Source organism: Micromys minutus (genome assembly GCF_963924665.1).
Source record: "Micromys minutus genome assembly, chromosome: 3".
In the NCBI taxonomy this organism is placed as follows: domain Eukaryota; kingdom Metazoa; phylum Chordata; class Mammalia; order Rodentia; family Muridae; genus Micromys; species Micromys minutus.
Genome location: NC_137972.1, coordinates 90,249,569 through 90,274,136, shown reverse-complemented (window position 1 = coordinate 90,274,136; position 24,568 = coordinate 90,249,569). Strand labels below are relative to the sequence as shown.

General features: G+C 39.4%; 1 protein-coding gene across 1 annotated transcript in view; it reads left to right on the top strand.

Moving 5' to 3' along the window:
- LRPPRC (leucine rich pentatricopeptide repeat containing) overlaps positions 1-24,568 on the top strand; it is a 76,123-nt gene that overhangs the window by 10,179 nt on the left and 41,376 nt on the right. The window contains exons 2-20 of the mRNA XM_080914794.1: positions 1,525-1,718; positions 2,916-3,038; positions 4,844-4,965; positions 5,068-5,126; positions 6,057-6,143; positions 6,656-6,782; positions 7,027-7,171; positions 7,589-7,734; positions 7,966-8,071; positions 8,158-8,265; positions 10,673-10,791; positions 13,507-13,600; positions 16,062-16,128; positions 19,924-19,951; positions 21,623-21,680; positions 22,705-22,811; positions 23,026-23,103; positions 23,444-23,488; positions 23,764-23,877. Of these exons, the coding sequence (XP_080770920.1) occupies positions 1,525-1,718; positions 2,916-3,038; positions 4,844-4,965; positions 5,068-5,126; positions 6,057-6,143; positions 6,656-6,782; positions 7,027-7,171; positions 7,589-7,734; positions 7,966-8,071; positions 8,158-8,265; positions 10,673-10,791; positions 13,507-13,600; positions 16,062-16,128; positions 19,924-19,951; positions 21,623-21,680; positions 22,705-22,811; positions 23,026-23,103; positions 23,444-23,488; positions 23,764-23,877 (1,927 nt within the window). The remainder of the gene's footprint in view (positions 1-1,524; positions 1,719-2,915; positions 3,039-4,843; positions 4,966-5,067; positions 5,127-6,056; positions 6,144-6,655; positions 6,783-7,026; positions 7,172-7,588; positions 7,735-7,965; positions 8,072-8,157; positions 8,266-10,672; positions 10,792-13,506; positions 13,601-16,061; positions 16,129-19,923; positions 19,952-21,622; positions 21,681-22,704; positions 22,812-23,025; positions 23,104-23,443; positions 23,489-23,763; positions 23,878-24,568) is intronic.

Here is a 24,568-nt window from a genome sequence, read left to right as displayed (position 1 = left end):
GGGGAAATAGGCATCTTCTCTGTTTTCTGGATGATAACATATCATTTAAGTAATTATGTGTACTTAACACAGCTACACACATGCACTCACATACAGAGGATATCACTTTATCTGGCAATATCCCTAACCCTCCCACCATAGTTTCTGATTTATTTCCATATATATGATGGTCAGTGGTATAATTTCTATTCCAGTATCAGTTACAGACTCTGGTTTACATGTGACAGAGCTTTTGATGCCACATACACAGTCAATTTGTGAGGTAAGAAAATGGTGTCTTTGGGGCCGAAGAGATCGAACCTAGGGCCTTTTGCATGCTAAACACATGCTCCATCGATGACTTACACACTTAGCTCACACTGACTGGTAAGAAGTCTACATGCCAGAGAATGTGGTCGTCCTGAAAATACTTCTTGACTTAATATTTTTAGGCATAATATTAGTATAGCAGTGGCAGCTAAAATTAAGATCTCCAAGAATATATTAAAAAGTAAGATATTGAGTTCATAGGAAGCCTGTAAAAATCAAAGATTTATGACAGTAAGGAGTATTTTTTAGGTTTGACATTTGTAAATTAAGTATAGCATTTATTCCTATGGCATGAAATACCACTGGTAGCATGCTCTAGAACATTCCACTGTATATTAGACTGCAATATCAGAACGCTGATTTAAAGAGAGTTGCTTCTTCTAGAGGGACGAATAGCTCTGATTGTAGGGTGCTTGATCAGCATGGGCCCCACCCTACACCAGATAACCTGTGGTGCAGGCCTGCTATTCCAGCAGAGGTAAAAGAGGAAAAATAGAAGTTCAAAGTTATTGTTGGTTCTAGTGGAAGTTCCAGGCCAGCCTGGACTAAATGAGACCCTGTCTCAAAAAAAAAAAAGAAAAAAAAAAAGAAAAAAAAAAAAAGAAGAAGAAGGAAAAGAAAAAAAGAAACAAAAGATTGTCTATTCAATGTATTATTCTGATTTTAGCTAATCTCTTATGACATCTTTAAAAATAACGTTTAAGCCTAGAGTGCAGTCTGTTTTTGATGGTCACTATTTTAAAGAGCAAGGGAAGTATTCAAACAGCATGTTGACTGATGCAGAGCCATGAAAGCGGGCACCTCGGACTTAGTGAGGTTCATAAGGAAGCAGCCTCGTTACGGCCACCATAAGTTTACCCAGAAAAAAGCCTGAAGGTAGTTTTAGAGTTTGAAGCCCACCTTGACCTCTTGTCTCACAGGGATGAGAAAGGAGTTAGTTATGAGCTGCTTCATTTTCCTTTATTAAGGAAACATAATTTTAACTTCTTAGTTTGAGATGAGTTCATATTGGTATCTATCAGTCCACTCAGAAGCACTGTGTGTGTGTGTGTGTGTGTGTGTGTGTGTGTGTGTGTGTGTGTGGTTTATTGTATCTTTGCTATTGCAGTTTTAGTATGTAGCAATTACCAGAACTTGGTATAAACTTCACACAACTGATGCCCTGTGTAGTTAACAATATATTTACTTTATTACTAATTTTATTTCATTTTACAGAGAGCTACTGAGCCAAGCCAGGTTGTATGCCATTGTTGCTGAAAAAAAGGATCTTCAAGAGGAGCCTGTTCCTGTGAGAAGGAATGGCAATCAGTTTGATTGGGCTCTAATGAGACTGGATAATTCTGTCCGAAGGACAGGCCGCATTACCAAGGGGCTTCTGCAGAAAGTCTTTGAGAGCACATGTTATTCAGGTATTTGAGAGTTTTCTCTGTAGGAAGTTGAAGTTTGTAACAAGTTCCTGGAGCTCACTGGGGAGAGCATCATTTGATATTAGCATCAGCTGTGACTATGACATTGTTCAAGTGTTACCTGCGACTCATCCTGCCACCCTTCCAGTTCATCCAGGCAGTTTGAAGTAGCATGAAAATATTTTATTTAGAGTTCATTTCAGAGTCAGCAAACAAAAACGTCCATCTGCTTCCCCTGGTTTCTAGAGTTGCTTTCAGTGCTAAGCCGAGGTAGAAGGCGCCAGGCTTTCTCTTCTTTCTTTGTGTGGTGTCAGCTTTTCCTGAGGTGACTGCAGTGAAGACTGACAGGTACCAGTCAGCTGTTGAACAGGTAGAAAGATCACTTTGATCTTGGATAGTCTGACAGGAGCTGCAGGCCTTTTATTCACAGGCTTTCCCCCTCACATCACAACTACAAAGGCAGTGGACCAACATGTATAATTTTGTGTGCATTTAAAGACGATTCTATAAACTCTCAGAGCCTGTTTGTGGGCGTGTCCCTTTGGTACAGAGCAGAGTTCCTATGACACTTACAGTCACTTGCACTGAAGGACCAGAACCTCTCATCCATTCAGAGCTGTTCAGCTGTCACCACTCCATGGTCACCCTCCCCAGCCCTTCTCACCCTTTCTAGTCCTCGGCACCCACAAGTGTATTTTCTGCCTGCACCCTTAGGTACTTGCTCTGGATGTATTTATAGATGGGATTATACAATACGAGTTTATTTTTGTTTAATATTAAAGTCATTTTCGAGGACATGGAGATGAACTTAAATTTGATAATGATGAGTCCTTACCTGCTTTTTGTCATTTTCATAAGACACCAAGAAGCTTAGCCTTTGACATGTAGCAAATACTGCTTAAAATTTTGCTTCTCTTTGGACTCAGTTTTACAGATTATGTAAGTTTCATAACCCTAGGCTTCTTAAAGCAGACTACTGTTAAAACTTAAGTTGTAGTATTTACCAGTGCTGTGGATTGGGTGGTGTGTGGGTACTGTCTTGTCTTTGCTGAGCCAGTAGGCTGTGATAAGGGATGTTTTCTTGATCTCTTCGAAAAGGCTGAAGATCCCAGATCATTTATAAGCTTCAGACTAAGCTTTGATACTTGCTTCCATGTTATTGGGGCTGTCACCTGTAATTCATTAACTGTTTGTGCACAGGTAACCCTGGGAGTAATCAAGCTTTGCTTCTGCTGCGCAGCTGTGGCTCACTCCTGCCTGAACTGAGTCTTGCAGAGAGGACAGAGTTTGCTCACAAGATATGGGACAAACTTCAGCAATTAGGTATGATTGTTTTAGTACGTGACATGCATAAAAATGTATTTTTTTTCTGTTCCACTGAAAGTATTTTTCACATAAGTATTAAAAGCTTATTTTATCATGACTTGATTCAATACTGTCTTGCAGTATGTTTATTTGGTGAGTTATAGTGACATCTAGGGGTGTTAAGACTAAAGTAGTTTTCATATCATGAATTAGAATTTTGATAAGTGAGAAAACAGGCATTGGGCTGTGGTTGTAACTTTGTAACTCACCCCACAGTCCTGGAGCATTGTTAGACCTCAACTACCAGGGAGCAAGCTCTACTGTAGCTCCTTATACATAGCAAGGCGCTGGACAGTCCTAGTGCCTCTCACTGAGATCAGTTCTAAAATTTTGGAAATTCTGTGATAGCATGAATCTGCACATATTGGTGAACCAGACAAAAAATTAAGATGTTGAACAGTATGCACAGTGTACTATCATCCACAAACAGTGCATTTTCCTGTGTGCATGTATCAGCTATATTGAATTATTTCTAGTCTGGAAGGGTGACAAACACCGTGTATAATTTTTACATTGTACATGCTGGGTTTGCTGTTACTATGAGACAGGCTTATGTTAAGTTGTCCTGACATTAACGTGGATCTTGCTCTTAGAGAATGATTGCCTTCAGTGTTGGGACTAAACTATGCTACCATGCCTGGCTAGATACCTTTTTATAATACTTAAAAATTTTGAACCAGCTGGGGTATAGTGGTACATGTTCTTAATCCCAGTACTTGGGAGACAGGGGCAGGTGGCATCCCATAAATTTGAGGTCAGCCTGGTTTATATAGTGAGACTTTGTCTTAAAAAGAATCCAAAAGAAAATATTTTAAATATTAAACGATAAATAATTTCAAAGCCACTTGATAGCTGGTATTTATTCCTGATTTTTAAGTGCTTGAAGAGTAGGAAGGAAGCTGCTTTACACTTTAGGTCTAAAGCCACCCACCTTCTGTGAACCATCTTTCCCACCCCTTAAGTTTTTTTAAAATAAGTGTTGATGCTTTTAAAAATATATTTTAGAACATTCTGTGGTATTTTTGTTGCACAATCATGTTATGGATCTGACTAACACTATAACACCCTATTAAAAACACTGAAGAGATCTGACTCCCTGTAGTGGTGCCTGTTTATAAGGTCACACACACCCAGGATAGCTGTGAATACAACCAGACATTTGTAGGTCAGAGTCATACTGTACTGCCAAAATATTGGACACCACTCTTAAACTGATAGGATGGCCATGGTGTCATTTGTGGGTAGGATAGGCTGAGTGGTTGTCCTAACAGATGTCACCATAGGCAGTATCCACATAGGAAGAAGACAAGGATGCTAGAATATGGCTAAATAACGCTAGCAGGCTGAAAGAAAAACTGCCAACAGTCCTTTGTAAAAGGCTTACAGTCACAGTTCATCTGCAGCGGGGTGAGGACTGCTTTATAGGATGCCTCTGCCGTTTCCCTCGCTGTGCGAATGCTCTATTTGCTTGTATGCCTGCAGGCCAGAAGAGGGCATCAGATCCCAGTACAGGTGGTTGTGAGCCACCATGCGGTTGTTGGGATTGAACTCTTGACCTTTGGAAGAGCAGAGAGGGCTCTTAACTGCTAAGCTCTCTCTCCAGGCTGCCTCTGTTACTTCTAAATACAGAGGTATTGCTAATGAGTTCTCACATAGAGACAGTTCTATGTTTCATACATTAGCCCATTAGTGTCTGCAGAATGTAGCTCTACTAGTAAATGCTAAATGCTCTTCTAAACATTTGATTTAAATTTCATCTATAGGTGTCGTGTACGATGTCAGTCATTACAATGCTTTACTTAAAGTTTATCTTCAAAATGAATACAAATTCTCACCTACCGACTTCCTGGCAAAGATGGAGGAAGCAAACATTCAGCCAAATCGAGTAGGTAGCTGCTGCTGTGGTTCTGAGTAACCATGTCCACTTTGTTGTTTTCTAGAAAAAGTCTTTATGCGTGAAAATATTAAGCAGCTCATTTCATTGCAGGTAACATACCAGAGGCTGATTGCTGCCTATTGTAACGTTGGGGACATTGAAGGTGCCAGGTGTGTATTCTATAAATGTGGGCTACCTTTTAGTTTCATTTTCACTTATTTATTTTGTGTTTACGTGCATATGTGTGTGTACAAGTGTGGAAATCAAGTGTGTGCACAGCTTGCAGGAGTCGGCTGTAGCTATCATGGATTCTGGGTTCAGTTGTTAGGCTTGGCCATAGCTCCTTCCCAACAGACTATCTCATCGTCTATACACATAGGTTACACAAGTAGAGTCATAAATTGTATAATCCTAAGGTGGATCTACTTTTTTAAAAAAGTTGTTCTTTATAAAGGTCATCATTTCAGAAGTATTTTAATGTAGCGAATTTAGGAAAATGATTAAAATAAAATATTATTGTATAAAAGGGAAAGAAGTAAGAATAGCTATTTAGTTGGTCAGAACAGAGGCATAAACTGTTATGCAAAGCTGGATTTACTTTTAAAAACTTATGTCCTAAGGGCACTTTTATCAGGCCTTTAAAGTGTTCGTTTATAAAAGTTAGAAATATTATTTTGCCCACTGATTCAGGTAAAATTAGTTGCAGTATTTCTCTGTTTACATAAAGTTTACTGCCATTTTATATTGAAGCCTAGAAATAAGGAGTAGATTGAAACACACACCCTTATTTTTTAACTCAATATATAGATGTCCCTTCCTGCCCCGTGCCAGGGATTGAACCCAGGGCCTCTCACACAGGCCAGTAAGTGCCTCATTACCAGGTCACACTTCTAGTTTACTTAGTAGTTGTAACAAGAGTATTCAAACTATTGATTCTTCAAGGATTACAATTTTCTAAGAAGAGGACTGTTTTTCTCTTTGTTGTTTTTGGTTGTTGTTTTGTTTTAATGAGGATATACTATGCTAAACAAAATAACTTAAGGTCTAGTTTATACACACATAATAGCAAGGCTCTGGTTAATGTCCCTTCTCTATTGCAGCAAGATCCTTGGATTTATGAAAACAAAGGATCTTCCGATTACAGAGGCCGTGTTCAGTGCTCTCGTCACAGGGCATGCAAGAGCTGGGTAACTCCACCTGGGTTTTGTATTTTAACTTCTAGGAGGTTATTTTAGAGAACTCAGAACCTGTCTAGTCACACTTCCAGACACTCTAAAATGAGGTGGGGCGCACTGAGTTTTTATGACTTCCCCTGAAATTTGTTATACAGAATTTAAAATTACTCAGTGTTAAAAATGGGGCTTGATCTGAAGTAATAAATAGTTTACTGATCTAGGAAGTATTTTCCTCAAGTCTACTTTGTTCTTAGGTGAAGCTGTGTCCTGCATTTCTAGTGTAAGGGATTCTTAATTAATGCTTATATAATTTTACATAAAGGGGTGAGGGTACCTGTAAATATTTCAGATGCTTATGGTGACAGCTAGTATTCCAGAAATATGTAACCAGTTTAATGAGTCTTTGTTCATTTGAGGTATAGTTGTAAGTATTTAAAAGGATTGATTTAAGAAGCTTAGGCCTCATATTTTAAGCTGAGTGATTGTTTTCAGTAATCTTATGTTTTCTTTGAAATACTTTGCAGGGATATGGAGAATGCAGAAAATATTCTCACAGTGATGAAACAGGCTGGCATTGAGCCTGGGCCAGACACATATCTGGCCTTGTTGAACGCATATGCTGAGAAGGGTGACATTGACCATGTTAAGCAGGTACGATTTACACTCTGCAAGTCAATAATGAGGTCATTAAATGAACTTGTTTTACATTTTATGTGAAGCAAAAAACATAGCCTGTGTCTGTTTTAAAGACTTCTTGTAAAGAGTAATAGTCCAAGAAAACTTAGTTGGATATTGATTGATATGTGACAGTTACTGTTGGATTGGGCAATTGAGTCTTGTTTATTTAGCATTAATACTTCTCATTTTTCATTCTAATTACTTCAACCATCTTTAGATTCTGGAGAAAGTGGAAAAGTCGGATCATTATTTTATGGACCGTGACTTCTTGCAGATTATTGTTAGCTTTAGTAAGGCTGGATATCCTCAGTATGTCTCAGAGATTTTGGAGAAGATTACCTATGAGAGAAGATCTATTCCAGGTATTTTAAGAATCTTTATCTACCTGCCTTTTGTTACTACTTGGATTCCTGTTTCTCCCAGGGAACCAGGTTACTTCCCTAACAGCAGTGGACTATGGGAGGTGAAGAGGCAGTGCCCCGTGACGATAGCAAGGACAATTTCACCTAGAGACAGAGCTGTTCTTAATTTTAAAAAAATTAAATGTAGACATTTTTCTTTATTTGTGTGTTTGGGTGTGCCTATATACCACAGGGCATGTGTAGAGGTCAGGGAGGGCCACTCGTAGGATCAGATCTTTCCTGGGGATGAACTCAGTTCATATAGCTTGGCAGCAAGTGTCTTTCTCTGCTGAACCATGTCTCTGGGCTACTGTTTCTTTAGTGTTGATTACAGTTTGCTCAGTTTGGTAACAAAAGATATCTTTGTTTTCTTTGCAGATGCAATGAACCTCATTTTGCTTTTGGTCACTGAGAAGTTAGAAGACACTGCATTCCAGGTTTTGTTGGCATTACCCCTGTCCAAGGAAGAGAGCTCGAATGATTTTGGCAGTTTCTTTTTGCGGCACTGCGTGACTATGGATACGGTATCTGCTGTTTCCACTTAGTAGACGGTAGTTAGCGCTGAAATGAGACTCTTTAAAACAGGAGAAATTCATGAGATTAGAATGACTGTAAACAGCATAAACCTTTTTTAATGTTGAAGATTTCTAGATAGAAAGGAGAAATTCAGATTTCATTACCAAAGGGATTGACTGTTGCAGAAAGTCGAGTGGTCAGGCTCTGCCCATCGGTTGACTTGGTGTCTTTTCCCGTAGCCTGCTGAGAAGCTGATGGACTACTGCAAGAGGCTGAGGGCCGCCAAGGTGCACAGCTCTCCACTCCAGTTCACACTGCACTGTGCTCTGCAAGCCAACAAGACTGGTACTGTATTCTCTTAGTGACGACCGACATCAAGAAGTGTCTCTGAGGTAGCCTGTGACATGTTTTGGGATTTTTTTTCCCCCCAGCTTTGGCAAAAGCAGTGATGGAAGCTTTGAAGGATGAAGGATTTCCTATCCGAACTCACTATTTCTGGCCGTTGCTTGTCGGGCATCAGAAAACAAAAAATGCTCAAGGTGAGGTTTGCCTTTTATGGGGTGATAACTAGTCAGTGTTTGAAGTCTTTAAAAGCACACTTCTGAGAATGAGATCTTGAGAAACTGGAACTGTGTTAAATCAGACTGAAGTGGGTTTTTTCCCACCTTTGTTTCCTTTCATTTTGTAGTTCATCTCTTAAGTTTTCGGGCTGTGAGTGTAGGTGTAAATGGTTTCTCTAGCTGTAGTAAAGTTACATATGACAGTTCATAAAGTGGCGGATGTGTCCATTCCTTTGTGGGACTGCAGCAGGAAGGTACAGAAACTTGCATTTCTTGTGAAGTGGTGCTTCTGACCTGACAGCCTGCTGATTGAAGGGCAGAAGTGCTCCGTCTTTTAGCTTCTTAAGTACATTTAGGCATTTAGCATACTTTTCCCTGTACACATGGGATGCCTATAGGATATGAATAAAATGGAACAAATATTAAATTTTAGAGCACAGTATCTAATTCTTTGGTTTGCATTACTGGTAATCAGAAAGAATAGTCTCATAAAAGAGGCTTTTAACAGAAGTACCTCCCCCTTGGGGAAACAAAAATGGTGTTTTTCATTTTATCGCACGGTGTAATGTGCCGTGGAATGAGATGCAGAGTTGTTAGTGTGACACTGGGTGACAAACAACAAAAAAGTGCTTTTAGCAGACTTTCACAGGGCAATTTTATTTTAAATATATAGTCGTCTTCTGGTTTAGAGGAAATAGTGAAACAAGTATTCCCTAATTGTTTCTGGTTATAAAAGTCTCAAAATCCTTTTTAGAAGTCTTTGTGAAAACAGTATGTGAGTTGGTTAACTCTTTGTGTACCAGTGCTGAAGAAGCAGGAGGCAACCTTTAGTATAGATTTCTTATCACAGGAAGGACACAGCTTTCTGTCAAACCCTTGGACAGAATAGTGCGGTTTACCTTTGCATAAGTAGAAACCTACTTTTCACATGTCTGTGTGTCTGTGTATCAGTTAAGTTTCCTGATCTCACCATATTGTAATGTCTACTGTTGAGTTGGATACTAAGTTATTAACAGGAAACATAAAAGAATGAGGTTGTTTGTTATCTTACATCTGTCTTTCCTTCACATCTCAGCATTGGTATTTTGAGGATGCTTTTGGAAGCTCACATGATATTATCAAGGGAACTGAGAGCCAAAGGGGTTCAGTGACTGACCGTAGCTGGCTGTCAGTATGTCTGCATTCAGAATGACTTCTGCCTGTTGAAATACTGCTTTCTGCCATCACTGCTCCGTGACTGTCACATTGTTTTATTCACATTCCTAGTTGTCCTGTGGAAATTAGACACCAGGTTTTATATTAAGGATGTCTTCTCAGGAACAAGATTTTTAAATCAATCCAAGTTTTACAGAAGCGTATGCTTTGTTAGAGGCACTGACTCAGTAGTACAGGAACGTGTTCTCAGCTTTCACAAAGTCTCTGCTCCCGTTGGACATCCTCTGCTGGTGGTTCTGAATCGCTACAACAGTCAGGGCAGTATGGTTTCCTTTAGTTTCCATCACTGCCACTTCATGTAAGGCCAGAAAGCAGATATTCTCACTGGCAGAATGGACATGCTTTGTCCAGTCAGCATCCAGGCTAAACGAGCGGGAAGACGGTCCAGCAACTGCTCAGGAGTATTTACTAAGGAGTGAGAGGAGGCCTAGGAAACAGGTCAGGTAGAAGTGAACTGAGTCTTCAGTAATTGGACAATTGCATTCCTGTTGAATTTGAGGGAGGAATTTCATTATTGCCAGCCTCCAAAAGATTATTTTGAGTCCTTCATACTGTTCTGTGGTACAAATATAAAAGTCACTACTTAGAATATATTTTCAGCAGTCAGAGATAAATGAGAGGAAAATCTCAGAATTGGAACACAAATGTTCCAGTTTGGAAACATAAAAATAAGAATACAAAAGACTGCGTTAGGCATAGTGATGCACACCTTTAATCCCAGCTCTCTGGAGTTGGGGACAAGTGGATTGGAGCCAGCCTGGTCTATAGTGAGTTCCAGGATAGCCAGAGCCATATAGGGAGACCCTATCTCAACAACAGCAAAGACTATGGAAGGAAGTTGTTTGGAGGGGCAGCCCAGAGAGTAACGTGATAGCTCATTCAAGGGGTAGTAGTATAGAGGTGCCCTGTTTTTACAAAAGGATTTTGTTTCCAAAAAAGTGCGCATGTTTGATTGATCATGGAAGTTGTGATAGACAGTTAAGGGGTGGGAGTGATCCAGGTAAATCATGTCTGTTTCCCTAGGGTGTGAATTATTTTAATTGCTGCAGTGTTTTGCTTTGTAGACAGTATGGAGGGAATTTTCTCATTGATTTAGAGAAAAGCCAAACTAAACCTTGTGACTTCCCTGGATTCCAAGTTTATCTCTGCCCTGCTGTGTTTTATCTCATAGGAGTTATAGATATTCTCAAAATAATGAACGAGGTGGGCGTGGATCCTGATCAGGAGACATATATAAACTTTGTGTTTCCATGCTTTGGTGATGTCCAGTCGGCTCGAGCTGCTCTGCAGGTAGGTACACGTTGCTTTTCATGTTAACTGAAAACACACTCTTCCTCTCTGATGTTTCATTATCAGGTCAGCACCACTGAGTGGAGAACTGGAAACTGTCTGGTACAGTTCTAAGGCTTTATAAATATACTGGTCAGTGTACGTAACAGTGTAACGCAACATAAGACCAAAGAACATTTTCTGTGCTGATAAACAAAACATTAAAAAGACTCCCTCCTCATTCTTACCCTGGAAACCGTTGTCATTAATTTTCCTAAATACTTTAATGGTGTATTTATTATTCTGCATTTGACACATAATCTCTTTCGAATCATTGCTTTCTGCCATGCTTCTTGACCCTTCCATCACAGGGCTGGTGTAGATGAGTGTCACTTGAGGAGCCAACTTCTGGAGAGATGGCTTAGTGGTGGGAGTGCTAACCTCTCTGAGGACATCCAGATTTCATTTCCAAGTGGTAGTTCATACCTGGTAACTCCAGTGCCAGATCTGACACTTTTTTCTGGCTCCACGGGCATTAAGCACACATGGTACATAGACATGAATGCTGGCAAACACTCATACACATTACATAGGAAAAAGGACAAGAATTGCCTTTTCTTACTTCAAAACAAAGTGCTATAAATACATTTAGGAAGAGTGGGTCTGAGCCTCAGGTCTGTAGTACAGATTGTGTCAGAAAGAGCTGTAGAGCAGACAGTTCCTTACACCGTCTTGGTTTTTGTCATAATGTTTTTTTCTTTCTTTGAAACAACTTCATAGGTATAATCATTTTAAAGTTGGGAATTGTATCTTGAGGGTCTTTACCTTCCTCACTTCCTGTTTGGGGGAGGATAGGGCCTCAGGATTGGTAACTGTGACCTTCTGCCTCCAGCTTCCATACGCTAGCACAGTAGGCATATGCTGTCATGGGGAGTGTTGATGCTGTGCTGGGGCTCAAGCCCAGGACTTGGCGTGTGCCAGTGAAGTGACTCTGGCAAGTGAGCTCTGTCACCAGCTCTCTTGTGAAGGCCTGCATAGAGGGTATTGACCTTATGCAGTCTACAGCTAGAAGCTATTTGTAAACAGTGACTTTCTGCATAATTCTTTTTGGCATAAATACAGCCAGAGGGTTCAGTGCTGTCTCAGGGTTACCCCCTTTATTTTTTTTTTTAAGATTTATTTATTTATTATATATAAGTACACTACAGTTGTCTTCACACACCAGAAGAGGGTATCAGATCTTAATACAGGTGGTTGTGAGCCACCATGTGGTTGCTGGGATTTGAACTCAGGACCTCTGGAAGAGCAGTCAGTGCTCTAACTGTTGAACCATCCCTCCAGGCTCCTTAAGGTTACTTTTGTTTGCTCAGAACTGTACCTCTTTTAGGGGCAAATTAGACCTAAATTGAAAACTCACCCGAGTCTTGATTGCCTGTATCATTGTTTCAATTACCTTTTGATTTCATTGTTAGAATTTTAGTGTTAAGTGTTATTGGCTTAGAAACAACTTTTTAAAACTGTTAAATAATAGACCTTATGATATTACTGAGGGTTTGTTTTTTCTTTTAATTCTTAGCTACAAATAAAATACCATTTTCATCAGTTTAAGATTATGACAGTATTTTGTCATTCACTGATAAATTGGAGACTACTATCAGTAACTGTATAACTCATCCATAAGTGGTTTCTTGAGATAATCTTATTTTTTTAGATCATTATTTTTTCTTAACATTTTTCTTTTCATATGTGAGTGTGCTTAAGAAATCTCTTCGAAAAAGTGGCTATTATTCATTCTCTTACATTTTTATTTGCTGTCTTCCTATAGTAATATGTAATTCTGCAAGTCATTTTAATGCGTGTGTGACATTTTATTTTATAGATATGTCATAATTTTTATTCTTTGCTTTAAATTATCAGGGTGGTTTGTAACACTGTACTATATAAAACATTTGAACTAAATTTTGGTTCATACAGTTAAATTATTTAATGCTGGGACAGGTGATAAACCAGCCATTTGGAGTTAAATCAGTTTGATTTTTTTTCCTTTGCTGCATGCATCAAAACACCATTTTAATGGGGCTGGAGAGATGGCTCAGTGGTTAAGAGTGCTTTTCAAAGAGCCACGTTTGATTCTTAGCACCCAGTCAGTTTTAGTGGATCTGACACTCTCTTCTGGGCTCTGCAAGCACAAGGCGCACACACTCCACACAGACATTCCTGCAAACAAAAGGTCCATAGCCATGAAGTGAAAGTGTCTATTTCTTTTAATCTCCCATTTTGTTCTGTGCTGAAGCCTTGTAGATGAGAACATTGTTGTCTTGAGTAGAATTAAGCAGGTCACCTGTGCTGCTAATGCTTCTTCAGGAGCTAGCACTCACTCTAGCATGGAGAGAGGTTGTGTGTGTGTGTGTGTGTGTGTGTGTGTGTGTTTGGTTTCGGTATTTTGTGTGGTGTTTTTGAGACAGGGCTTCTCTAGTAGTCTTGGCTGTCCTGGAACTCAACCGGTTGACCAGGCTGGTCTTGAACTCAGAGATCTGCCTGCTTCTGCCTCCTGAGTGAGGGGATTAAAGGTGTGTACACCACACCTGCCTAGAAGATTATTTTTTAAAAAGATAACAGATTATCTTGGTATATGATGATAAAAATATGAATTGTAGGAAATTGAAGTGGCATATCAAAATAGTGCTAGCTATTATTATTGAAGTGTTTTACTATTGATGCATACTTTATCCCCAGGAAAATAACTGTCTACCTAAAAGTACTACGTTTGCTCAAGCTGAAGTGAGAAATGAAGCAATAAATGGGAACTTACAGAACATTTTGTCCTTTTGTAAGTATTCCACATAAGACATAGACTTGGTGCTGATTTCAGTATATACATGACACCTCATACAGTGTGAGCAAGAATAGTTTCAGGTTTTATTAAGGTTATACTGAGAATCCAGTTTATGGTTTGAGCTTGTGGCTACTTTGGAAGTAATAAGGAACTTGAAGATGGACTGTGGGAATGTGCTGAGACACTGGTAAGTAGAAGCTGTTTCCCAGCTTTAGGTAACAAAGCACAGCCCATGCTCCCTGAACAAAGAAAAGTATCAGTTCTTAAGTAAAGTCTGTAAAGGCACAGTCAGGGAAGCAAATAGCCATAAACAAAATCTGACTTTAACTTTGTCTTTTTCTGCACATCTTTTATTTTATTTTGAGTAAAGAAATGTTTTTTAAAGTCTTTTTAACATGCTCATGACATTATTTGTCAGGCATTCAGATTGTGGGGAAAGGTTTTTGTTAGTTTATTTGGGGAGTTTTAAAAGACAGGGCTGAGTTAGTTGGTCTTGTACTCACAGATTGGCCTCCCGAATGCCAGGATTAACGGTTTACCTCTGTCTGGCACAGAGCAGTTTTGGTCTTAAACTTTGATTGTTGTGTATTCAGAGTGTATAGGGGAAGCTCTGTAGAAATGCTCTGGCATTTAAAGTAGAGATTGTTGATAGGACGAGGCTCAGCAGCCAGTGTGGAGAGGTACTCAGTGATTGTGTACTAAAGCCAGCTACTCTCTAAGTGTTGATTGTGTCCTCTGGTATATACATGATGTATGGATTTTCTGTGGTAACAAGATGAAGACAGGAACGTTAGTGCAGGGTAAGCTCTGAAGGGCACACCCTGGGGCTCTTTTCCTCTCTCTTCAACTCACACTCACAAGTAACTGTCAAGTACTCAGGCAGCAGCCATCCAGCTCCCTTGGATGTTTCTGGCCACCATTTAAGGAAAAAACATTTGACAATATTCTTTGAAATATTATTTTTAATAGCACCAAATTTTTAAGTTTATGTTTATTTTATGAGCATTGGAATCTTACCTGCACACACATACACACACCACACCATATCACACCACACCACGCATACACACGATTGTGTGAAAGTGGCAGATTGTTCTGGAACTGTAGTTACAGACAGTTATGAGCTGCCACATAGGTGCTGGAAATTGAACCTCAAGTCCTCTAGAAGAGCAACCTCTTAACTGCTAAGCCATCTCTCCAGCACCAAAGTATTTTGTAAGAAGCTGTTTATTACATTCATTTTAAAAGAAAAGATGCCAGAGAGTTAAGACCAAAGAATACCAGAGCTTATTCTTATCGGTCTTCCCCTTAGACTGAAAGGTCCTTGAAGAGCCGTGGCTGCTGGTGTTTGTCCTTGGCAGCTCTTAGGTGTACACAGAAATATTATCGTGGGGAAGAATAGGTGTTTTCTCTTGGTCATATTTGTGTAGGACACAACCTTTCATTTGTAGGTATGGCAAAGCTCAGGGTTGCTGAGAGGCATGTGTTGTCTCTATTTCAAATTTGGTCATATTGTAAATTATTCTTAGTTTTTTTCAATGAAATACCTAAATGTTATGAGATTAATGGAAAACTTAAGCTCCTTGTCCAAGGGTTTTATAATTGGTTTAAAACACTTCTCATGTGGGAGTATTTTATGTATAAATTTGAGTTAGAATTAAAAATTATTTTCTTTCCACGGCCTTTTAAAAATTAAAGATTTTACTCTTTATACACGATGTATCATGTTCAAGACTTGACTCTATTGTGGATTTTTCTCAGTCCACTCAATCTGTCCCTCAACTGCCATGCTACATACAGTATAAGGGCTCAGTTAATTAGAGCGCACCATTTTAACACAGTTGTAAGCAAGCAATAAACAAGTTCAGGAAATGCCAACAGTGGCCCTCTGCCATGTGAAACTAAACAATACTTTTTTTTTTTAAAGTATTTATGGCAAGGTTTTCATGAAAAATGAAGCTTAACTGATGAGTTGAGACATTCCCGGCTGTAGACTGATGGGTAGAGCGAATGCACAGCGAGAGGAGCAGTGGAGACGTGTGCAGCCGAAGTCAGGCCTGTCCTCTGGCTGCTGCTGCATTACTGTGGGTGCAGACAGTGCTCGCGGGGGACAATGGATGAAAAACCAAATTTCACCGGGCCCCATCACAGCTCTTGGAAAGCAACTTTGTTTTGTGTTTAGGAAGGATAAAAGTCACCTTGCTAATTTATTGCTATTTATATTCAGGAATAAGTATGGATTTGCTACTTTATGAAAACAAAATTCTTTAAAGGATGTTTTGTTACAAGTGTATATTGCCTCGTTAAGTAACTTTATATGAGACATTTTATTTTTTAAGTAATGTTTCCCAGTTGAAAGTGAAAAGGTAGGTAAACACATCCATGTGGCTCAGTGTGGTTCATTTTGTTTGTTTGAGATGTTTTCACAATTGTTTTGTTTTGTTTTGTTTTACAGTGGAATCGAATACATTGCCTTTCTCGTTTAATTCATTAAGAGGCAGCTTAATTCTAGGCTTTAGGAGGTAAGATTATCAGCCTAAGTATTCTCTGTCATTGGACTGATTCTCCTTGTCCTTGTGAGCTGCTAATGATGGAAACTGCCTTCGAGACAAGCTCTCACCCTTGGGGGGTCTGGGCAGCCTTTCCATTCCCCTTTCTGAGGGATGCACAGAAAGAAATGGCATGCATGTTCAGAGTTCTCTTTGAGCATTCAGTTTTAATGGTTTTATTATGTGTATGTTACTACTTTACTATTATATGTTTAAGGACAATTAATGAGCTTTCCCTCATCTGTCCCTCAGTTGTCTATTACTACATTGAGATGCAGGAGAAGAAAGCTTTTGTTGAGAGGTTCAAAAGTGTGTGATGGGTTGATTGGCTCTGGTGAGAGTGTTTGGGCTGGAGCACAGGATGCCACTTCACATCATGAGGAGAACAAGGGAGAGGCAGCCAGAGAGCTCACACTTTTGACAACATGGTCTTGCAAAAAACTCAGGAGAGGCACTATAATCCCTCAGGACAATTGCCCAGTGATGAAGGATGTCCATTGTGTCCTACCTTAGGCCATAGTGAGAGCCAAGCTTCCATTATGTGTACCCTTGGCAAGAAACTCAAGCCATATCTTAGCACTCTCCAGTTTTGTTACTTTTTAAATAGTCACGGAAAAATGAAAGAAATGTGAATTACTGCCTTCCTTTTCCATGGTTTCCCAGGTTACTAACTGCCTTTCTGATTTCTGCTGAATGCAGATACACACTGGTTTCTTATTGATGAGCTACTCTAAGTTGTAGACGTGACACCACTGGACATTGCGGCATGTGTTCTTCAGAATATCAGTTCCCCTGAGGCACCTGAAATATATTGTCATCTCATTCACATAGTCCATGCTCTGGTGTCCCTACTTTAAGAAGTCCATTGTGCAAAGTCACTGCTGCCAAGCCTGATGTCTGAGCTCGATCTCTAGAACCCAGTTTATGTGTGGTGACCGCACTCCAGTGCTGGGAGGTATACATACATGAGCATGCACACCCATCTGCACTTGCACAAACAAGTACATACACACCACACACATGCTTTGGGGGAAAAAGATCAAATCTGAGAAAGTGTGGAATGGTTCAGTAGATAAAATCATTCAGAGGCCCAGTGACCAGAGCTTCATCCCTGAACTACTTGTCCTTTGACTCTGCTTTGTGAGCTGTGTTGCACATATATACACACTTACATGAAGATAATAGGATTTTAGAGCATAGAATATACCTGAGCAGGTAGACCTGCAGTAGAACCAGGTTTTCAGAAGGAACATTTACTGTGTTGGTAATAAAGTGTGAAGAACATTTTCACTCACACTTTGGGTCATCAGTAAGTCTTTTGATCTCAATATTTTTTAGTCAGTTTGAATGGCATTTTCAAAAATTCTAGACTCATGGAGGTACTTGCATTGTAAAGCTAAGCCAATATGGTAGGAATGTAAATCCTTAAAGGTATGTCCTGCAGTGTACCTGGGGCAGAGGTTGAGCTGACTGAAGTCTTAACAGCTTTTGGCCCTGGAAGATGACATTTGCCTGTTGTGTTTTCCCTGGTCCTGCTGGATCATTCTGAGTCATAGTCTTTTCTATCGGTGGCTTATTGTAGACGCCTTCAGAAAGCCTATCTGTTCTAGCTCCCTTTCTAGTTTTACCTACAGATTCTAAAGGAGGAGCTGATTGATGGAGAGCTATCAACAGTGTGGTCCTTGTCACCCAGATATCTCATGACCATTAACTCAGTCAAAATGTTAATGTTTTCTTATAAATTGTCCTTTCAAATTCCATCATTGCTCTAGTAAAAACTTGCTTAAAACCTGCAGTCAGTTTCTAACAGAAATAGTGCCAGTGTGTTTTTCAGGCCTGTTCCTCAAAACAAAACAAAGAAAAAAACTGTCTTCACAAGTTCTGCCTTCTCAGAAATTTATTTTCTTTGTGGGCAAAAAACAGAACCAAGACTTATTTGTTAATTTATTAGATGGCAAACTCCAAGATTCATAGCCATTCTATCTGGGTTCAAAATGGTTCTAGGGTTTTCTCAGTTGTGAGGACATGGGGGAATTCCATTTGCATCTTTAGTTGTGAATTCTCTTGCACATTCAGGGGAATCTGAGTTCAACTGAAAGGTGAATGTATCATATAACAGACAGACTGTCGTCCCCTGAGTCTAGGGACATACTGACAGTGGTCCTGCAAATTCCCTGCAGGTCTTTTGCCGTCCCATGTTGCCTTCCTGAGCCACCTGCTGTTCTGACAGGGAGGGAAGTAGTGCAGCTCTCCTGCCAGGTCCCTGGAGACTGACAGGCTTGAGCCTCTTCTGGGGAGGTGGGAAAGCTCAAGAGTCGGGCCTTGGGGAGCCTGAGACTAAATATAGGCATCTTTGCAAGCTCCCATAGCCTTCTTCAAACATGGAAGACAATGTTCCCATGGACGACGTAGTTTTGAGCTTCAAGTACAGGGCATGGAGAGGGAAGGCAGTGTTCTACATTCGTGATGGACAGATCATGAGTGTGCATCAGTGCCTTACACTAAAAAGATGCAGACGGTGCTGTGCTGGCACCTGGCATGTGGACAGTTCGGTGCTGTGCACAGGAACTGCCCCTTCACCCTGCTTGCCCTTTGACCTTTACCCCGTAGGCTCTCTTCCTTAAGTCCAGGTGGAATCTGCTTCCACACCAGATGTTTTTGTTTTTGTTTTTTCATGTGTAGTAGAGGGTATCCTTCTGTGTTATCCTGAGAAACAGGCATTCCTAGTACTGTTAATTACCACAAGCTGAGTATTTACAGCTGGACAGGTTGTGGGGAGCCTACATTCACTTGTGGTCCTGTTTAGAAAATGGTGTGTCATTTAAACAAGCCATATTCAAGGCTAAGTTTTGTCTTTCATTAAATTGATTTCAGGTTTTCTAAAACAAAGACTCCACATACATTATACCCTCTAGAGTACAGTTTCTTGTCTCACCATTTGCACTGCCTTTGTGTCTGTTATAGCACATGTGTGCATGCGTGTGCACACTTCTGTGTGTCTGCGCATGTGTGTGTGTGTGTGTCTGTCTGTCTGTCTGTAGCATGGTGGGTTCTGAATTATTTGAGCTTAATTGGCCATCCTCTACCATTCCATATTTCAGTATGTAATCCAAAAGGACAAGGATATTATTTCCTGTAACCTCAGCACAGTTAACAACTGTAGGAAGTTAAGCATTCCTGGGCTATTTGTAGCTAACATAGTTGATGATTTCATTTTTAAAGTTTATGTTCTTTTTCATACTTTATTCCCTCTTTGTACAAGGTCCTATTCAGGGATGAATAATTGCCATTTATTTTAGATTTTCTCTAATCTGGAATAACCTTGTCTTATGACCCTAGCAGTTTTTACAGACAGCACCTCTCAGTGGTCCCCTGTTACGCTTCAGGTTGTGTGTCCTGTGCTACCTTGCCTTTGCAGGGAGTTGCATCCGGTGACATAGTTACGCACCTGGGAGTGATGGTAGCTCGATCACTCAGGCAAGGTGGTTGCTTTCACTATATTACAAGTGAGTCAGATGCTTGGGGCCCATGCAGATGAGCCTGCTCTTTCAGACTCGGACCCCAACATAGAGAGGTGGGTGGCTTTTTAGTGATCCTTGTCCAAACCAAGGTTCATTGTAAAAAATTCAGAGTTGCTTTTCTTGAATAGTTGAATTTGCTATTTGTTTACTTGTTAAAGGCATTGATTATTTTTTTACAGATTACATTATGTAATTACTGTTTTTTGAACCTCTGGGTTTATTTTTAATCCTTTGCTGCCCTCTGCAGGTCAATGAATATAGATCTTTGGAGCAAGGTACGTATTCCTAATACTGCAAACACATGTCATATGTGGAAAACCATCAAAACAAGTTAGTACTCTCACACATTTCTGATATAAGCTAATGGATTGAGAATCTTAATATTGGTAGTTTTAAAACAACAGGAAAAATGCTATTCAACTAGCTTTTGACTATTTAATATTAAATTCTTAATAAAGTTTTCATCTTTCAAGACAAAAATGCTAGCATTGTTGTGTTTACATTTGATCTCGCAGGCTTCATTTTCTGATGGTGCTGGAATGGTCCTTACGTTTCCTCAGTGAGCTCTGTTTCTGAGCGCATCTCTAGCCCAGTTCTCTTGATACACACATGTATCTCTGTTTTATTTCTGTATGTAAATGGCATGTAAACCAACCCAATACTGCTTCCTACCTTTGAAAGAAGTCAACTGGGTTTCATTGATTACATGAGAAAATTTTAAGTCAAGAAGATCTGGAAGTACACGTATTAGCTAACCTTCCCAGTCTAAACTTGTTAAGTTTTTTATGTTTAGTGTCATAGTTGAACCCAGGCACTTACACATGCTAAGCAAATCAGGCCCAAGTTTTTGTTGTTGTTGTTTGTTTGTTTTTAAGTATAATTTTATCCATTTCTCTACCTAGTATTCCCACAACTACCACTCAGAGTTGATACTTAATTTTATTTAGTATGTAGTTGGGTTATGTAGAGAAACAGTTCATTGACCAAGGAGACATCTGTTGGTGTATTTGTTAAGCGGATCTGTTGAAATTGCTATTGAATACTCCAGTTGTCTCACAACTACAGTTGTCCCACGTCTCATGTGCAGCTATAATTTCTGAAGAATTTACTTGTTTTCTTTGTGTGTGTTGCTTAGTAGACAGCTTGTAGAAGACGGGTTTGCTTTTTAATACCACCCACCCTTTGGATTGCATCAGGTGAAGCACATCTTTCATGAGAGAAGTGACTGAAGTTTGGCTTTATTGACACTAATGATGTATGTCAGGATAGGCTCAGCTGTGCTCTACACATAGAGCAGCCAGAGTCCTCCTGACCTGACCATTTCAGACAATCCATCTTCAGCCTGAGGATTTAAATATAGAGTCAAACACTATTTATGGCTACAAGTCAGTACCAGAGGTCTATATTAACTTTAATGGTAAAGTGTATACTTTGAGGATATTTTCATTTTAAAAATTTATGTATTAAATAAGAATTTGAGTTCAAAACATTTGAATCTTTGACTCATTTTAAAATTATTTACGTGAATGAAAAATATCACTGAGAAACACATATTGTTTCCTGTTCTAGCGCATTTTACTTATTTTTCTAATATTTCACCTAAAAGGGGAACAATTGACCCATTTTGATACAATGCTTTACTGTCCTGTAAGAGATTTTTCTGGTTATGAGAATTCAGTTTCAGTGTTCAAATTCAAATTTAAACATCACATTAGAGCCTTTCTTTGTGATGTTTCATAATAACTGCAGTTTTTAAATTTTTTAAAATTATTTTTAGGAAACAAGTGTACTGTTTAAAAACGGAGTGATCTGTGCAGTGGTGGGTGGGGTAACCCGGAAGAGTGACACTTCGTTGCTTTGTCACTTTGAAATCCAGTCTCACATTGTATTGTTTTGTTTTGTCTTTGCTTCTCTTGCTGCTGCGCGTGAATCTCCCGTCTCACCAGATAACAGAATTGTTGTACAAGGATGGACGTTACTGCCAAAATCCTCCAGGACCAACGGGTAGTGTTGCTATCTAGACAGTTGTGACTTACCCACAAATCCATTCTTGTGTGTAATGATGGGATGGAAGGATTACAGCAGTAAATATTTTGATTTTGAAAGGGAAAATTTGAAAACATTTGGTTATAATAATCTATATAGATAAGTACATTTTGAAAGCTCTAAAGTGTATAGTTTTATTATATATTTTTTTTAAGACAAAATATGGAGCCCTTGAGGTAGAAATCAGAGTTTCTGGTAGCGTCTGTGACTATAGGGTTAGAAACCAGTGTGTTTCCATGTCTGTATCATTTCAGTGTTTTGCATGTGTGGTTAATTTTATGCATAAAGTACGAAAGATCTTCCATTTTTCACTTATACAACTTAATAACTAAAAGATATAATTCAGGATTTAATGAAGTCACGACTATATAGTTTTCTATAAGAAAGTGCCCCTCTTGAAAGTTCAAACCTCCTCTTCTAGGTATTGACACATGGCCCTATGAATTTTATGCTTGAATGCATAAGAAAATTACTGTTGTTACAAAACATCTTTGTTAATCTTGGTTTTTCATTGGCTAATAGGCAGCTCTCCATGGGATTACTGTATCTGCTCATTAACACTATTTTAACTTTTTGTGCTCAGTATTTATCAGTCGTTTCTAATTTTAAAAATATTGTCCACAAAAAAAATGAGTATAGCACCGTGTAGGGAGACATTTATTTATAGTCACTGCCTGTGCTTTGGACGGGGAGGGTGAGACCTGGGCAGGAGCAGTTCTGTCAGACTGGTGGGGAAATAGATTGAAGTAAGACTCAGTACTGAGAAGCTGTCACTCGGTCTGAACGTAATTAATATTCCTTTCACTCAGCAGTTAGAGATGCGCTCCCACACCACAGTCTATGCCTCAGTGATCACTGTTGCCACCTCAGAGCCTCTCATCAGGGTGACATCGCACACCAAAGTGATTTCTTATAAATTAATCTTGATAACATGACAGTCTCAGTAATTTTAGGAGAATGCTTTCTCTTGTTTTTTCCACAGAGGCTGTTGGCTATTTTCTTTATAACTTGATTGACAGCATGAGTGACTCAGAGGTGCAGGCCAAGGAGGAGCGTTTGAGACAATACTTCCATCAGCTGCAGGAGATGGTACCATTTAATTTCTGCTGTGTACTGCTTGTGTCTTGCCTGACATGTATCTATTAGGTCTCGGATGCTGCTTTTAAGTACAAGCAGACCGCTTCTCAGTGACACAGAGTTAGAGACTTGAATTATGTCTGAGGTAGTTTCTGTTAGACAAATTTCAGATTGGCTGTCTAAAACTCAAAAGCATTTTCTTTGCCCCTCCCTTTCCTTCCCACAGAATGTTAAAGTTCCTGAAAACATCTACAGAGGCATCCGTAATTTGCTGGATAACTACCGTGTTCCAGAATTGATTAAGGTGTGTGAGTGTATGTAATCCATCAGACTTTATTAATTGCATCATTTATATGTAGAGACTTTTTAAAAATGTTACTTAAATTTAACTTGAAGGGCTAAATTTTTTTTTTCCAAAAACAGCTTTAAAGCTTTTACTGATTGCCTGTAGAAACTGTTTACATATTAAAGGGTATATCTAAAACATTAATTATAGTGATTAATGTAATATGAATAGGATTCCTGCAAAAATGTATAAAGGTAGCATTGAAGGGGGAGGCTTGCAAAATTTGCCTTTGGTATTCAGTGACAGACTTTTCCCCAGATGTTTTCTAATTCTGTACTCATTTGAATCCCAATTTTAGGATGTTAAGGTTCTGGTTGACAGAGAGAAGGTAGATTCTCAAAAAGTAAGTAGTTTTTTGTTTTTGTTTTTGTTTTTTTTTTAACTGCTTCTAATGAGAATTCTAAATAGTGTCCCTGTGAGTTACCTTGTCTTTCTCTGAGATGGTAAATTATTCACAACCTCAGAAGAAGCAGCAGGTCTAGGATGCTAGCCTGTGATCTAGGAGAGTCATGAACTCTCCATCTGCAGACCTGAGTTAGCTAGTATCCCTGGGCTATGAGGAGAATCGAGGCAGCTCCCAGAGCAGAATGACGAGGACTGTGTGTTCTCTCCCTGTAGACGTCCCAGTTTACCTCATCTGACTTGGAATCAACACTTGAGAAACTCAAAGCTGAAAGCCAACCTGTAGGAGATGTTCTGAAGCAGCTCATCCTGCTGCTCTGCTCAGAGGAGGTGACTTGACGGTTCTGTGCTTTTCACATATGCTTTTGTGGGAGATATTCTATATAGACCACAGAAAGTAAAACCAAGTATTATGTTTATGAGTTTTACACTTTATTATTATGTGTCATGCTTGAGAACAGTTCAATTAAGCGAAAGGCTAACTAATTTCAGCGACGCCTTGAATGGCATGTTTTCGGGTTGCCGTAGTTTGTTTATGATAATCTTCCAAGTGAATGATAGTAACAGCGTGATAGGTTTATCATACATGCCAAGTGTCCTTTCAAGCCATGGCTCCGGTCTCTCATATCCAGATTGTCAAGCAACTGATACACGCAGTAGTCATTTGCAAGTCAAATAGAACGAGCTTGTTAATGCAGGGATTGAAATTCCATTTTCCTGCTAGGAAAAAGCTTTCTGAGATAAAGGGCCCCTTGCCTTCTCCGGCAGGCCTGTGGCCGCACCTTGGATCTGTAGTTTTGCTGTATCAATGCATTTTTAAGTTTCTGCTTCAATATAATTATTCATATGCCTGTGATTTTTAGGGGGAAAATGTAATGTGATTAACTTTGAGATGATATCATGACACTGTTACATTCCAAACCAGATTTTGTCGCATTGCTTGTATACTGAGCTATTCTGAGGAGCTTTTCAATTCTGTGTGTTTCTGCCTCTGGAAGTTAAACTGTTAGAGAAGACTTGT